Raw genomic sequence first — 16,344 nt, forward strand, 5'->3', positions numbered from 1 at the left:
GTAGGTCAGTCGCACTGTCCCAGAGCCAAGATGCTTCTATCTTCTATGATATTGTAAGTTGTTTTTGGCTTTTCAAAATCCATAGCTTTTGCTATTGTATCTAGATATATGCTATAGATACGCACTAAAAACTATTTATTTAAAAAAATCACAAAACTATAGAGGAGGTTGGATAGTATATCCGGTGAAGATGCTCTAACGTATGAAACTACAGCATCATGTTCTACAAACCACAGTGCTTCCACCTGCACATCTGAATAATCTAATATTCTAATTTAACATTCCCTAATGAAATGTTCTTCCAATCGCGACCCACTAAAGTATCCGCAGATCTACACCAGGAAACAAAAACAAAGGCAAGAAGCAGCTGTTGCGTGATTCATCTGATTTCCACTGCTGGAATCCTGCAGAAGGACCATACGGGCATGCGACCATGCCCATAGCAGACATGAACAGCTACAGCGCTCTGTAGTAGTTTTCTTTGCCCAACTCTTACTGTACTTAACTTTGTGGGATACTACCACGGTTGTAAGAAGAATGTGCATGATTAAGGATATGGTTCTGCGAGTACTATTATTCTTCGAACCACTGAGAGTTTTTGCATCTGGTCACCTGTCAGTCAGGCAGCAAGCAGAGCGCTGAGCATACATACAGGGTTTCCGGATAGTGACCTGGGAAATGGACGCCATGATCATCCTTGCCAAGCAGGGAAGCAGGGTGCATGAAGGTGAAGGAAAGATCCTATCATGTCGAGCATGGCATCAAGTACGCCCGAACAGTGGCATACATCAGCATCAGCTTCACAGGACGGGACCAGAGAGGGAAACGAGTGGAGTACGTAGAGCCGTAGAGGGCAACTTCCCTCTTCTCATCTCTTGTGCAGCAGCAGCAGCCAGCAGCTTGCAGTTTGCGCAGTGGATTATGCCACTTTCTTTTCCAGTGGATTGCAGCTGCACAGTGCGTGTGCGTCTTACCACTTGGTTAAAACCGTGGAGTCAGCGGCAGCACTGCAGCGGTATGGCGCTGTCGCCCCCTCTGGACATGTCAAAGCTATAAGATCGATCCACTGGAGTCTGGAGCGGACAGTGGAGTGGAGTGGAGGCCACCCATGGCGACCTGGGTCCTGGGGAGGATAAGGGTGCGGCTGCATGGCTGCCTGCTGTAGTACTACCCTGCATGGCTCTTGACACCTCAAATCGTAACGAGAAACGCCCAAGGACATCTGAGCAGCATGAAAGAGAGCACAAGCAAGTTGAACCGGCCCATCACCCGATCACCTCAGGCCATGGCGATGGGTCCTCTCCCTCTCCTCGTGGGACGGGAGACGCCATCGCTCGCCACCCGGCGGCCGGGGCGACTCGTCTACTCCTCTACCTCGAGACAAAAGCTTTCTTCAGGAGAAGATGAGATGCCGAGTTCACTCAAAAAAAAAGATGAGATGCCGAGAGGACGCCATCATCTCGTTCAGTTCTGGTCTGGTCTGGTGCAGCAGGAGTTGAGTGCCGAGTGTGTACTGACTGTCGTCGCATCGCATGCGTCTCTTCTGAAAAATAAAATTACAGCCCAGCTGCAGCTGCTGGCTGCCTGTGCCTGGCTTCACATTTCACCTCACACGGGGCACGGAGGGGCCTTGTGCCCTTGTCCCCCAAAGGGGTCACGGCATGGGGATCCTCACAGCCACGGTCACAGTCACAGCCCCCTCCTCTCCATCGCCTCCCCATCCCCAGCAGGCCAGCACTGCCGCTGGAGCCTCATCATCTGCTGAATAAAACGAGACAGGGCATGGGCATCGCCGCCCTGGCATGGGATGGACCCATTTTTTCATCCGGCATGGCCATGGCATGCCAGCATCACCTTGTGGGCAACTCCATGTCCCTCCCAACTCAACTCACGCATGACTTCAGAGTTTTTACAAGCTAGAAGAAAGAGTTGAACTTTATGTATGGATAAGCATGGAGTTCGGGTAAGTTTGGCTTTTCTGACAGACCAAAGATTCTGAACTTGAGAGGAAATGGAAATGGACTTATACAATGCAGAGCGAAAGGTAGTAACTTCATACAGGCCAAAAGATTATGCAATGTCAACTTCTTGGCAGACGCAGCTCACACCAAAGATGCGGAGGATCTAAGATAAGGACATGACGATGCAGGGGTAAAAGGCCAAGATCTGGGGCATGGCCCCCAGCTTTAAACAGCCATGGCCACGATCCATGAGTGGGGGTGAGGAGTAGGAGTCCCCATGCTCCCACACCTAGGCTGGTCCCTGGCGTTAGGAGGAAAACCCATCAGAACCAACTGCACCATCCCTATCCAGAAAGGCCTGCACAGAGGTCCCCCACAGCCACCTGACCATGTCCACCACCACAAAGCAAAGCAATGGCGTCTCCAACACAGGGAAATGGAAGCATCAGCTATGCACAGTTCCGCCATAAAGGCAGGCCATGATATGAATGATGGTGATGGCATGTGATGAACAAATGAAATGAATCCAATATGTGCACTCCCCTCCAACTAAATTTTCCTATCCAACAACAGTGAACTCTACTACCTCCCTGCTCGCCTTGTCGACCACCTTGGATCAGGGCATGGGGAACTCAAACGGGCAAAAAAATATGTTCATCCATCCACTATATATATTTACGGAGGACCCCCAAAGGGAGCCGAAACAGAGAAAACGAACAACATCAAGGCATTGCAATTGCAGCCAGACACCCACTCTTTGCGCAAAGTTTGTTTGGTCTGTGAGGGGATCCATCTTCCCCGGGCCTTTCCACAATGTGCCGCCGATGCTGTCGATATCTTGCAGGACCACTGGACTACATACAACTTCTGGTCCACAAGCAATACAGCACAGGCACACAGCCATGTGACTCTTTGTACTGTAATCATAATCTGGACAGGAGTCGCCTTCAGCCAACCAAGTTTATGGAGGCATAAAACTTTTGCAATCGACTTCTCATCTGCCAGTCCTGGGATATCCACTGATCAAGAAATAGTGAAGAGGTGCAAGCCTTGTACCATGTCACACTTGCATAGGTAAACCATAATTCTGGAATGACCTGATGTTTCCATCCCAACCTGCAGTGACTATGACCTGACCCCAAGCATGCGTGGCGGCACTCTGGCAAGAAGTCTTCAGGAACTTATACTGAGATTTACGCAAAGCAGATGACGATGGTGTCACTGAATTAGATGGCAACTGCTCTTCTGGCCATGTCGCTTTTCCCCTTGGTGCCAACTCCGCAAAGAATGCATTACTAAGAGTGAAATTGCCAGATGGCAATTGGTACAAGCTATCACCTTCAAGTGAGTCTTCAGCATTGCCGCATGACGTAGAGTCTTGCAGGTTGTGAAACTCCTCAGAGACCTCTTGCCGTGAAGAAGGGATGTTGCAAGCAAGAGATATAGAACTCTTTGCAGGTGAGGCGTTCCATGGTATTGCAACAGACACATCATCGCAGAAGAAGCGCTCATATGACCATACGGTTTTCACACGGCTTGTGACTGGGGCAATTTGGTTTGCATAATTCCACATATAGATACTAGAGTCGTCGCTAGCAGAAATAATGTGATCTCCATCTGGTGTAAATGCTGCAGGGACTTGATTTGAACTTCGTAATCCTGAGAACAGCACAAAAAAAAGGCATGTTAACTTAATGTGTCAACAATTAATTCAGGAGTAATCTTAGAAGAGCTGTTTAATACCTTTGTAGCTGGAAACGACATGAACCCCATCGAGAATGCGAACTTGTGAGTCACCAGATGTCACCATCAGTTTCTTTTGATCAGATGGGCAATACTGTTTATGCAAGAAATAAAAAAGGCTATAAGAATCGGTGGTCATAAAGATACTCTGAATATTAAATATAAGAAAATCAAGGGTATAAGAATGATGAAGGTCAATAGCTCCATACCTGGAATCCAATTATTCTTTTAAGTGGAGATTTCTTTCTGCCATACAGGGGGACTTGGGACTCCAGCTCTAGATGGTTTTCTGAATAATGCAATAGACAATGAATTAGAAATTCGATATGCATAAGATTTGGGAAGCATCATACTTCAATCCATTAAACAAATCAGCAGCTAAGGAAATTATGATTCTTATACCCCACAAATAAAAAGAACGGTTTAACAGCTCTTTACGATTATGCCTTCTCCTAAAGTCATCTGAACAAGTTTACTATTTCCCAAATACCCAAATATCCTAATCAGTAACTTACTGATATAATATCTAAACATTAAATCTTAATGGTAACAAAAGGGCAGCCAATATAAGGTGCTTCTTGTTTCTTACGTGCAGGACAAGAACTCTTTGGTTATGATTTATGACTATTAAGGGGCCTTATATAGTATTGCCTTACGTTTTATCCAAAAATATCATATAAACTTTTCACCAATGAGTAGCACATTCATATTTCTGGCATTGATACAGGGATATCAGTTTCTAAATAAACAGATTTTAAATTTTATTATAGTTGTTATAGCTTAGCATTTTAAAAAAAAAATTGCCTTGAACGCTAATATCTTTCCAGTAGGATGAAACTGCAACATGGCTGATACAGATATGAGAGACCGAGACAATATATGTAGCAAATTAGCAAATAGTCTGTCCATCACTATCTCATAACGAGACGAATTATAAGATATTACCATCATTGGCAAATTGCATATGCAACTTTAGTGTCCACATGAAAACAAATGATATTGACATATTAACAAACAAATGCTGTAGCTGTTTGAAGCTACTTCTCCACAAACATTAGCTTCCTAATGATCACAAAGTGCACAAACATCTAGTATCTTGAACAGAATAACAAATGATCACCTGATGCGTCATAGTAACGGCAGTTTCCTGTTATTGTCCCGACCACTGCACCCTGAAAGGAACAAGCACAAGTATGAACTATTAACATTCAGGAGCATAAAAAACCAATTGGTAAAATTTGATCATCGCAAAGGTATTCGGATGAACCTTTCCATCAGGACGGTAACAAACTGCAGTAATTATCTCTTTGCTGTCAACCCAGTCCACGACTAGGCATCTAGGAACATCCCAAATACGTACCATCCCATCAATGCAACCACTGATGAAATAATTGTCATTGGTAGGTTTAAACTGAATGCATGTCACTGCATAGTAGAAATAACCAATATGTCAGCATCAGACGGTAAAGAGGCAAACAGTGTCATCAAGCAGTAAACAGGGAAGGGAAGATGGTTTACCATAGTTATTATGGGAGAAAACCTTCAGACAGCTATCACACCCAATCTTCCATAATCGAACAGTTTTGTCCATGGACGCAGAAAGCAATTCCTGCATAAACAAAGCAAGCAGAAGTTAGATAACCAAAACAGGCGCAGGCCACGGGTATATAGACACACACCGTTTAAGTTCAACTCACCCTATTTTTTGACCATGAAAGATCCAAGATGACATCATGATGCCCACGGAATTCATGCACAGGATCCTCGGATAGCGCAAAGGTCCAGTGAGGAATCACAACACAAGCTGGATTTGTGGCCCCCTTTGAACTCTTGCTGTGCTTGCCCTTACCCCCTTCGCACGAATTGATGGGAGCCAATTCAGAGTTTTCATTGACAGTGAAGAACACACATGAAGGATCATCCTCAATAAAATCACGGTCATCAGGCCTCTTGCCTTCCACCACCCGCCAAACGCGAACAACCCCATCCTCACCTCCAGTAGCCAGAAACTGGCCATCAGAGCTGAACTTCATGGTCACAATAGCACCTTCATGTGCCTTGATGACTTGGCCCTTGTACACTGCAGATAATTCCTTTGACCGCTTCTTGTATGGTCTCACCTTGACCCTATCAACCTTCCTAGAGCAACCCCGGGAAGAAGCGGAGGATGTCGAATTGACCTCATCGTCTTCCTCTGCGTTGGCATCGACAACACAAACACCAATGCCCAACCTTCGTAGCCACCCAAGCCGCCGCCGCCTCCTTCTCCTCATCACAGTCTTCTCCGGGGTGGAGGGTTCGTCGGAGTCGTCCACCCTCCGCATCAGCTCTCGGATGAAAGGTGATGAGCCAAAGGTCTGCTCGAATTCTGCAGCTGTTACTGTCCGGTTGGAGCGCCTCTCCCTAAGGCTCCGGAAGCTCCCATCCTTTCCCATCTCGTCGACCAAGAACACTGTGCCATCGTCCAGGTTCTTGAACACGCACTCCAACTTCTCTTCCGTGGCTGCGCCGTCGTCGCCGGAGGCTGTCGGCTCCCCTCCCCTACTCGCAAAGGTAGGGGCGGCAGAGAACAACTCGGCGCTGGGGCTTGCCGGTAGGATTTCTTCGCTGGCCTCAGGCTTCGAGCACGTCTCCTCGCCGGGCCGCGCGGCGTAGGGGATCGGATCCAAGAGGCCCAAGGACTTGACGAACCTCTGGCGGCGCTCGTGGACGCTGCCCGGGTCCCTGACCCAGACGAGCAGCTGCTGGGCGAAGAGCCACCCGCCGTCGTCGTGGCGGCCGGAACTCGACGGCGACGACGAGACGGACGCCGGCGACAGGACCTCCCTCGAGTCAAAGAACTCTTCTCGCTCCTCTCCGGCGCCCAAGAAGTGCGCCATGGACACGTACCCGCACCCGGCCGGTCGGTCCCCACGTCACCGCGCCGGTGTCCTGGAGCCCAAGAACTGGAGGCAGTGCTCCGTCCGCGTCAAGGGAGGGGGGGCTGTGGGCTCTGGCCAGCGACGGGGGCAAGCGGATCTCGCGAGAGTCGCGTGCGTGCGCCCCCCGCTTATGGCGCGCCCACTGCGGCTGGCGTCCTCCCCCTCTCCTCACCTTGCTTCTCTCTCTCTCTCTCTCCTTGGGGGGTGGATGATGATGTACCCAGTTGGGTTTCGGGGGTTCTCGCAACTCTCAAGAAGGGAACCAACCAAAAGCTGATGAGTGGAGAAGAGTAATAAAAAGCAGAGGTGGACGAGGGGGACGGCCGGACGGGGGAGAGAGAGGCGGGGCCGATGGCGGATGGGTGATGGTGGGATGGATGGGGACCGTGATCTCTGGGATCGGTTGGGGGCAGGAGGATTTGGAGGCTCGCCAGGGACAAGGGGAGGCAAAGCCGCGACGAGGGCCGAGGAAGACGACTGAAATTGCTCGACTTTTTATTTGTCCGTCCACGGATCTCGTTTTCACATGCTACAGCGCACTGGCTCGGTACATGTACATTTTCCATTCTTGGCAACATTTTTGCTGAACAAAATCACCTGGTCCTCTGTACATCTGTCCAGCGCCCTGTTTGTTTGGGCTTGTTTGACGATAAATTATGGCTAAAAGTACTATTGACTAATTTGGTGTGAGAGAAAAATATTATTCGTTGGCCGAAAAAAATACGGCTTATGAAAAATTGTTTCCATAATCATCACGATCAGTTATTACTGGCCTTTCCGAGGCCATTACATATTACTACTTCTATAAAAAAAATGTTCAAGGTTCTAATTTTATTCTGAGTCAAACTACATTTGTATAAATTATTATTATAAAAAATATAATCATATTCATCAAGGAATATATTTTCATAGCATATCTATCTGGTGTTGTTATTGACCATTTTCTTTATAAATCTTGCTTATAACTTTGAATCAAACTAAAAAGTCTAAGTTTTTTTTGACAAGGGAGTAAGTAGCTAAGATACGTGTGCCATACAAATTCGGTTAGTTTTAGAGCCATTTTACACTATTGTAACTTTCTCGCCTTTTCAGCATTTCCTTCAACATAAACATCATCAACTTTTGACTTGCTCGCCCCTTCATTCTTTCTTTTTGTCAGGAAGCAACGTATACTTTCTGGGTTTAAGAGCAACTTGTACACCGGACAAGACTCACGGAGCATCTCTAGTCTTTCTTTGCGTCGTTTTCGCTACCCACTACCGTCTGCATTAGAGCTTGTGTGGTGGTGCTTTCTAAGATGATGTGGTCTACTTAAAACCATTATTAGCAATGCAAAAATCTGCAATTCTGAGGTCTAATTCTCCCCTTTCTTCTTCCGTACTGGTACGGTCATAGTCATGATTCGCCTTCCTATTATCGTCTCTGTCACAGTTTACTGTTTTTTCTTCTCAAATGTTTATTCCAGAAGAAGGCAGTGTGTTTTTGAACACCGAAGGATTTGCATGCATATATATTGTGAGTTTTAATTCTTTTGTCTCATTTTCTTCTTTATTAATATGCTCACGCTCATAGCTGTTCTTCCCGTTATCGTCTCTGTCATGAATTACTGGTTGTGGGTCATTATTTATTCAAAAGGCGATAATAAATACTACTCCCTCTGTTCTAAAATAAGTGATGTTTTTTTTTTACCTTTAGACATCTTCTTTAACCGTTTGTTTTGTTCAAAAAAAATTAATGTACTAAGCCAAACTTTTTTTTAAAGTTTTACCAACTATATATTGACATCTACAATCCCAAATACGTGTGCTTTCGGATATATTGGATGGTGGATTGAATGAAACAAATTTGGTATTATAAATGTTGGTACCTTTTTTTTTTGCAAACTCGGTTACAGTTAGAGAAATTCGCTTTATAACAAAGCCAAAGTGATTTATAAGTTGGAAGGAAGAGTTTATAGTGTTTGAAGCTACGTGCACATTTAATTTAGTGTATGGCCCAAGAGATACGGTGAGAATAAATTTCTTTCGTTCATGAGGTATACTAGCAGGACGAGTGACAGAAATCTTGAATAATCTCCAACATCACAGTTATAATTAATCTCCGCTACTTTAACTGGATTATTGCGTGTTTGCACAGAACCCTCCATTCCTGAGAACAATGATTATTGGCACGCTCTTGAGCCTGAATCCTCCATTTCAGGAGATGATGCACACACTTGCGCAGGACCAAGAGCACACGTCGATCATGGCAATGGATTTTTTTATATACTACTCCGTACATTATATCCCTGTAGGATTTATTAATTAATCCAATGCAATGATATTGAATCTGATGCCTCCTTCCAAAGCAGCATATGCTGCCACATGTAACATGTTTGTTTGCTGTAGGAGTGTCAAGGAGCAAAATAATCAAATAATTAAGTATCACCTTTTGTTTTGGAAGCAACGACGACTGTGTTTGATTTCTTTGAGCCGCACTCCTATATGCATGGTCCCTGGTAAGAGGGTCCACAAAAAACAATAATATTTTTCTAAGTACTTGTTTTTTTTCTCGATCACGAAAAAGATTTGCACGTCTTTATATTAAGGTAGAGAAAAAGTTCGATGCAACACGCCTTTGGGCGTGGGTTAGTAAATATTTACATAGAAGCTCAGATCATCTTTAGTGTACCGTAAGCTAGGTTGTTACAACACGCCTTCTAAGTACTATGTTGTTATTATGAAATATAAGATGGAAAAATAACTTTTCGTTCAATTTCTTGTTTATCTCTCTAGCATTCAGAGAAGGAGATGGACATATTAAGGTTAATTATCATATAATAACAATTTCATGATTTGCTCAAAGTCATGGGTTATAGCATCATCTTTGTGTGGCTGCAATAACTAAATTCACGGTAACAACAGTGGTACGGGGATAATCCATACGGGAGGTGCAGTAGCCAGCCCGTCTTTCTCCTCTCTAGATCCCATCCAAATCCAGCCGGCCCCCTCCCTCCCACCTCCGGCGAGCTTGCCGGTGAGGGCTGGGAGTGCCCCCCCCCCCCCTAGTAGTTAGTAGAGTAGTTTAGAGTGCCTGGATGGGTGTCTCCCTGCCGGGAAAGTCATGTCTTGTTGTCGCCATCGTCGTGGTCTTCCTCGTCGCCGACGTCACCGACTACAAGGTCAGTAGAAATAAATAAGCCATTCTTCTTCTTCGTGGATCTCGTCTCCATCATCTCTGCTTCCACCTCCACCCGCCATCGACGAGATCCGCTCCCGTCCGATCCACAACCTTCGTCGCCCGCATCCATCTCCATACAGTAGCCTCCAGTTCTAGTGTTGGTGCGTCAGCCTCCGCCTCCACTAGGATCCTGGTTCGAGCTTCTTCTTCAACCTCCGGCGACGAGTTCATCAGCATCCTTCGGTCGCCGGTGTGAGTCTCCTCCGATGGCTCAATTGATCCTTTTTATAACCGGTGCTTTGCACGGTCAGTCCATCCGGGTGCATGCGTCTTTGATGCCCCTGCGGCCCTCCGCCGGCGGACTTGGCTTCCCCATCGCCATCGACGGTGTTGCCTTCCCATCTAGCTTCAGGACTTTGTTGTAATTTGGTCTTCTTTGAAGGACCCCTTTGTAAAACGGCAAAACAATTCCTAGGTTTTTGTTTTGCTTGGAGTTGCGCGCAGGTGTCAGCTTCCACAGTTGAACTGGCACTAGCTCGCTCGTTTCAGAAAGGCAGACGTGGAGGTAGCAACTGGTCCAAGTCAATGGAGGTGGTGGCACGTCCATTTTACAATTATGCTTTATTACTCCATCCATTCTAAATTATAAGTCACTTTGACTTTTTTAGTTTATTCATTTTGCTATGGATCTAGATATAATAATAAGAGTTGCTAAAACTCAGGTGTCTGAATTTTAGGTTTTTTCAGGCAACAATTATTACTCATATTTTATGCTAAAATTGTAGTTTTAGTTTGTTACAACTTTTATTGGCATAATCTGCAAGATCCGAGAATATAAAACTTGATAGACAAAATCACAAACCTGACAAATCTAATATATATTGACACAAAGTTAATTAACAATTCACATTTTTTTTCTATAGTTAGACAAGGACAAAAAGAAATAATATGTTGTAACACAAAAACAATTAACAAATCACAGGAGGACAGATTACAAGATGATTGAAAAAATTAGACGAGGGAGAAAACGAGAGAGCTGATAAATCCAGTGTCCTGCTACAGCTAGCGTGTTTGGATAAAGATCTGATAGGTAAAGCGGGCCAATAAAAAGAATACATCATCACCAGCGGCACAAGCTACGGGTCTACGGCACAAGATCAGACGGATGAGCCGTCGCCTGAGCAAACGAAGCATTTCAGTCGACTGATATATAGGAAACGTGTATAATAATATGTTTAGATGTATAGTAAAATAGATAAACTAAAAATCAAAGCGACTTATAACACATGCCTAACCTTCGTTATATTATATTGCAACATGGCCAATCTATATAGATCGTCCGGATCCTCTGTGGCGTAATACCTGATGCTAACTCTACAGTGCACTGATCTCACACTACTGCATTTATTTATTTATTATATATACACAAAATACATACAAACAACCATCAACCATGCATGCATGAAATACACGAGTCTGGTCTAGCTAGCTGTCCTCTCTATATATTACTATATGTCCACTTTAAATAAATTATTTGACAAATAACATCTCATCTCTCGATTTAATCGATCTATACCAAAGGTGTGTGTGTGTGTGTGTGTGTGTCTATATATATATATATATATATATATATATATATATATATATATATATATATATATATATATATATATATATATATATCCTTGAGACCCTAGCTTAAAGAATTGTAAATTTGAATTGTATATTCCTGATTCTAATGCTATATGTATGCACGCCTTGAGAGCCTAGCTTAAAGAACTGTAAATTTGAATTGTATTCCTGATTCCAATGATAGCTACTATAATTTTGAAACATTTGCACTATTAGTTACTTGCATTTTTCTATTACAGTCCAATAAACAAAACTTGATGATGTCTTCCAGGTTGTATACCTAACTAGTAACAGTATAGTACTGCCCAGATAAGTAACCTAAGCTAGCCAATTCAAACTAACGCAGTTGGTGCTTCCACAAATTTTATCCATCTCCCTCAAGGGGCGGAGCTAGGATTTGAGCATAGGGGGGGGGGGGGGGGTGCAAACCGGCAACAACCATGCATGTCAAAATGTATATACGCGATAAAGATGTACATAACACACAAATAAAAGTTTATGTTGCGATACAAAAGAAGCAGAAAAAACTAAAAAAAATGAAGGGAGTTTAATTAGCCTCGAGCCTCTAACCTTTACCCGATCAATCTAATTCTTTGACCGAAAAAAGAATTACGGTAATAACAAGTAGTTAAATAGGGGCAAAACTAATTAGCACTAGATCCTAAATGTTAAATGGCAAACAATCGGTCACTTGCCGTTTAGCCTCGGACAAAACGGTCACTTAAACGGTAGACGATTAAACGGAAACATCATACCACTATGTAGCATTTAAATTTTAAATATTGACCAAACTCGCTAATGCCAATTGAAGAACAATTTTGAAGGATTAAACAAGAAAAAGCACTGATTTTAATTAACTAGCTAATTAGAGTGTGTGGTATGGGGACAAATTAATGTTTGATGAGCAATAACGAAAACAAAAAGATATGGAGAAAATATTAGAAAGACCTAAATTTTATTTATCTAAAATACTATTAGATATTAAATATAGTACTAATAATATCATTAACTAGCTAATACCCAAGAATACCCATTGTTGCCAATATTCAGCATCAGACTAGCTGGCATCCTAATTAATTTGCTAGCTGTTGTTTATATGACGTACGGTGTTAGTCGGTAAGCAGCACTGTCAGTTGCTCTGGCTCTTTCTTTCAATAAGGGCCCGGCAAGCAGATTGATAGCGAGGCTCGCTTGCATTGCATTATTAGTTATTAGGTGTTAGGATGCTGGCACTGATGATTAATTTGTAGATCTCATATATAGTTAGGCAGCTTAATTAACTGATGACTCTGACTGATTAATGCGGAAATAATTTATGCATTGGTGATAATTAAGCAGTAGCTAGGCACGCATGACCACATGAGAGTCACATGCATGGAGCCAAATATATAAACTGTTCTCTTCTTCTCAGCTGGGGCGCGCGCATCCACACAGCTGAAAGCTGATTGATCAAACAAGCTAGAAAGCTGATAGGAATTCAGGTTGGTTGGATGGATATGAAATGCATGCCACGCATGCTGGACCTCTCTCTGCCTTGATGTTGAAGCGGATTTTTTTTTTTTTGTCTTTTCTTTTTTAAAAGTATGTGTTTGCTCAAGCTAGTGGTCATGGTGAGGGTGAGCTGAGATACATGTGGCACTACGACTCTTCGTATGGCTGTTGCTGTCACTCGTATAGTATGTGCAGGTTCTTTTCCATCGCATCGTGCATAGTACGACGAGAATTGTAGTCGTAAATGTTCAAAGGGCATCAGAGAGAGTAAAATTCTGCATTTCTGCTATATATGAAAGATTATTTTGCAGCAGCGGCCGGTTCGGGCTGGAGGTGAAAAGAAGAGAAACGACGCCGTTTGAATCCGAAAACAAGAACACAAGATGAAAAATACACGATCGATCGATCGATTATACGATGCTATGCAGGATGCGCTATATGATCGATATATATATATGGTTCTCTTGCCCTTGAGACCACTGACGAGCTCGAGAGTTTGTTGACATACAGTTGCCTAACCCAGCGGACCTGAATACAATGTTTGTTGACTATTAGCTAGGTGGAGGCCGGCCGGACACACGGTGGAGCTAGAGGATGGACCGGGCCACAGGGGGTTACCGTGTAGACGAGGGCATGCGTGACCAAGCAAGAGCGACGTCTGCTAGCTAGTCACCTGCGTGCGTGTGGTTGCCCAAAAACCATCGCAGTCTCGCTAGCTCTCGCTGTGGTCTCTCGGGTGCGGTTTGGTCAGCGGTCACCGGTCAGCCGCGTCCGGGCTGTCCGGCTCCGGCCGGCCGGCCGGCCAAGCGTGCGCCCTCGTGCCTAGGAGGGTTAGGTTATTATTAGGCCACCAATTATCTACTCGTACACTACAGTCCTACCTGCGGACCGGCCGGATCGTAGCAAGCTCTCTCTTATCCATCGATCGCAATGCTGTCTTATCCATCGATCGCAGTACCATCCACCATCCATCTGTCCATTGAGAAAGCAAAGCAAAGCAAACGCAACCAGAACCAGAACCAGAGGCAGGTAGCTAGCCACGCCATGCACGCGACTGGATAGCCTGCTCGTTTCGTGCCCGTGCGACACGAGCTTTCATGTGGTCACATCCGCCATCCGCTCTACCTACTCTGTAGTATAGCTCTGCCGTACGTACGTGTTCGTCCGCGCGAGGCCACAGACATCGTCGTCATCACGCTGCTAGTAGCTTTAGAGCTAGCTGGAGATTCTTCTCGATCACTTCGCCTTTCCATGGCGTCTCTGGCGATCCACGAGCATGCATGCGTGCATGCTGCTAGCTGGAGTGCTGGGCGAAAGTAGCTAGAACAAGACGAGTTAGGGGTCAAATGCATAGCATGACCGACCGATCCGCACTGCTAACCCTATCCTGGCTATATATGTAGGAGTAGGATCTAGCTATTGATACGTTTAATCAACTTTTCAGTTTTGGTCATGACTTATCAATCAATTAAAAATATTTTTCTTTCACAATAAATTAGCATCAATTGGATTTATCAATCCAAAAATTAACCAGCGAACGTTCTTTTTGACTTGATGGCTTCATTTTTATATATAGCATCTCCATCGTTTTTAAGCACCGCATCTGCTTGCCAAGCTAGTACTACGTTTTTAAGCGTCGCGTTTACATCATGCAAGACGACAGCCAACTTTGAAGTCGCCGCGTGCGCGCGAGATATGATGGTCGTTTGAAAAGGCGTGGTGGACATGGTGTGAAACCACTGCTCTCTTCTTTGGAAGCACGCAGATGGTTAGCTACCTGTTTCCTAGCTCTCTCTCTCTCTCTCTCTCTCTCTCTCTCTCTCTCTCTCTGTTTGGTCGTCAGACTTTGAGCTTTGACAAAACAGTTAACAGTTGAATGTAGTAGTAGCTAAAGTAGCATGCATGTGCGGCCAGAACAGACCGTACCCAGGATTAGAGGGATCTTACGATCAATGATCAGTGATGCGTGATTTGACCTGCAAGCTTAGCTGCTCCCCCTCTCCCCTCCCAACAGTTATATTATATATTAATTAATAACACGCAGCAGCTATGATCATGCATGCGGTCAGCGGACCAGCAGGATGGCAAGCTTCGTCATCGATTATAAGCCCCTGAATTGAACCCTGATGATGACTGCATTTGACTCTTCTGAATAATAATCCAGCAGAGGATAGCACACAGCTGCTTTCCGGCAACGTATATATATACATTTTGTTCCATCTGCGCGTCTCATATATGGTTCGGTACGGTAGTTAACGACACATGACACGCATAATTAGCCTTTTTAACCAACTAATCAATTGTGTCTGAAAACTTCCTGCACCTAGCTAAAGCTAGATAAATAGATAGATAGGTCTCCTGTGTCAACAATAAGAAAAACGTACACTTGATTATTCGTGTCGCCACAGCGGATCGGACGTTGATTTGATCTTAGCTTCCTTTCTTTGAGCACACATTTCAAAATTAGCCTACTGTTATTCTTGGTATGGTTTCCTGCTTTCCCACCAGAAGTTTCTCAGCCAGACTATTCAGCCAAATTAATATACGAACTGGCCCTGTTTGTTTCGCTGAAATTTGGCTTATACTGATTTATTGTGAGAGAAAAATATTTTTCGTTCGATGAAAAATACGGCTGAAGTAGTACTAACAAACAGGGCGACTGACTTCATGCTAATGCTTTTTGTCTGGGGTTGACTACACACATCTCCCTTCTTTTGTGTTTCTCCCATGCAGTTTCTACAGTGAATTAATTAAGAAGCTTTGACGATGATATATAGCTAATGCCGCGCGTCCTAAATTATACTTCCAATCTTCCATGTCACATGCTGACGATCCAGTTGCCAACGTACGTACACTGGCTGTCTATAGTACTTGTTCTCCCCTAATATATGGCAAACAGAACTTGATCAGCACCTGATATTCTTCGTTCACCTCCATGTGTAAAAACAGTTCTTTAATTTTTTTTTCACATTTTTATATTAGAACATTCTCAATGTTAAGTTTCATTGCACTATTTTCAAGAACGAGTGGTGGGTGATGAAATAAAGACTGAATAGTGAATAATTTTATTTCATGGCTTCATAGGCGTGCTTGTTTAAATGTTGCATGGTGTTATGAAATGAAAATGCTCCTAGTGGAGTTTAGCTTGATTAGTTTCCAACATGTTAGGATGCATAGAACAAAACGCTCCTAGTGGAGCTTCTCATCAATTCCTAGAGTTGTCTGTTAAACTTTTTTAAGTTTGATCGAACTTATAGAAAAAACACAAAGATTTATGGTACCAAATTAGTATCATTAGATTAGATACATCAAAAATATATTTTTATAATGTAATTATTTGGTTTCATAATTATTTTGTGTTCTTTTCTATAAATTTGCTAAATAAACTTTAACTTAATTAGAATTAGACTAATAATTGATTTATTCATGGATAGATC

General features: G+C 43.8%; 1 protein-coding gene across 1 annotated transcript; it reads right to left on the minus strand.

Annotated features, from left to right (window-relative positions):
- Positions 1–2,612: 2,612 nt before the first annotated feature.
- LOC136535811 (uncharacterized) lies at positions 2,613–7,075 on the minus strand. The gene is made up of 7 exons (XM_066528217.1): positions 5,402–7,075; positions 5,223–5,313; positions 4,972–5,129; positions 4,825–4,876; positions 3,914–3,993; positions 3,705–3,798; positions 2,613–3,620 (listed from the first exon to the last, which is right to left on the minus strand). Exons 1-7 carry the CDS (start codon positions 6,581–6,583, stop codon positions 3,022–3,024), a joined length of 2,256 nt encoding a protein of 751 aa, XP_066384314.1. The 5' UTR covers positions 6,584–7,075; the 3' UTR covers positions 2,613–3,021.
- Positions 7,076–16,344: the final 9,269 nt, after the last annotated feature.

The sequence above is a fragment of the Miscanthus floridulus genome, chromosome 2, assembly GCF_019320115.1.
Source record: "Miscanthus floridulus cultivar M001 chromosome 2, ASM1932011v1, whole genome shotgun sequence".
Classification (NCBI taxonomy): Eukaryota; Viridiplantae; Streptophyta; class Magnoliopsida; order Poales; family Poaceae; genus Miscanthus; species Miscanthus floridulus.

What these genes read in the sequence shown, in the direction of transcription:
- LOC136535811 (XM_066528217.1), bottom strand. Translation starts at nt 6,583, where the DNA reads ATGGCGCACTTCTTGGGCGCCGGAGAGGAGCGAGAAGAGTTCTTTGAC. An exon ending in TTTCATGGTCAAAAAATAGG is followed by an intron (nt 5,314 to 5,401) that starts GTGAGTTGAACT and finishes TTGTTTATGCAG; the next exon opens with GAATTGCTTTCTGCGTCCAT. An exon ending in TGTCGTTTCCAGCTACAAAG is followed by an intron (nt 3,621 to 3,704) that starts GTATTAAACAGC and finishes TGCTGTTCTCAG; the next exon opens with GATTACGAAGTTCAAATCAA.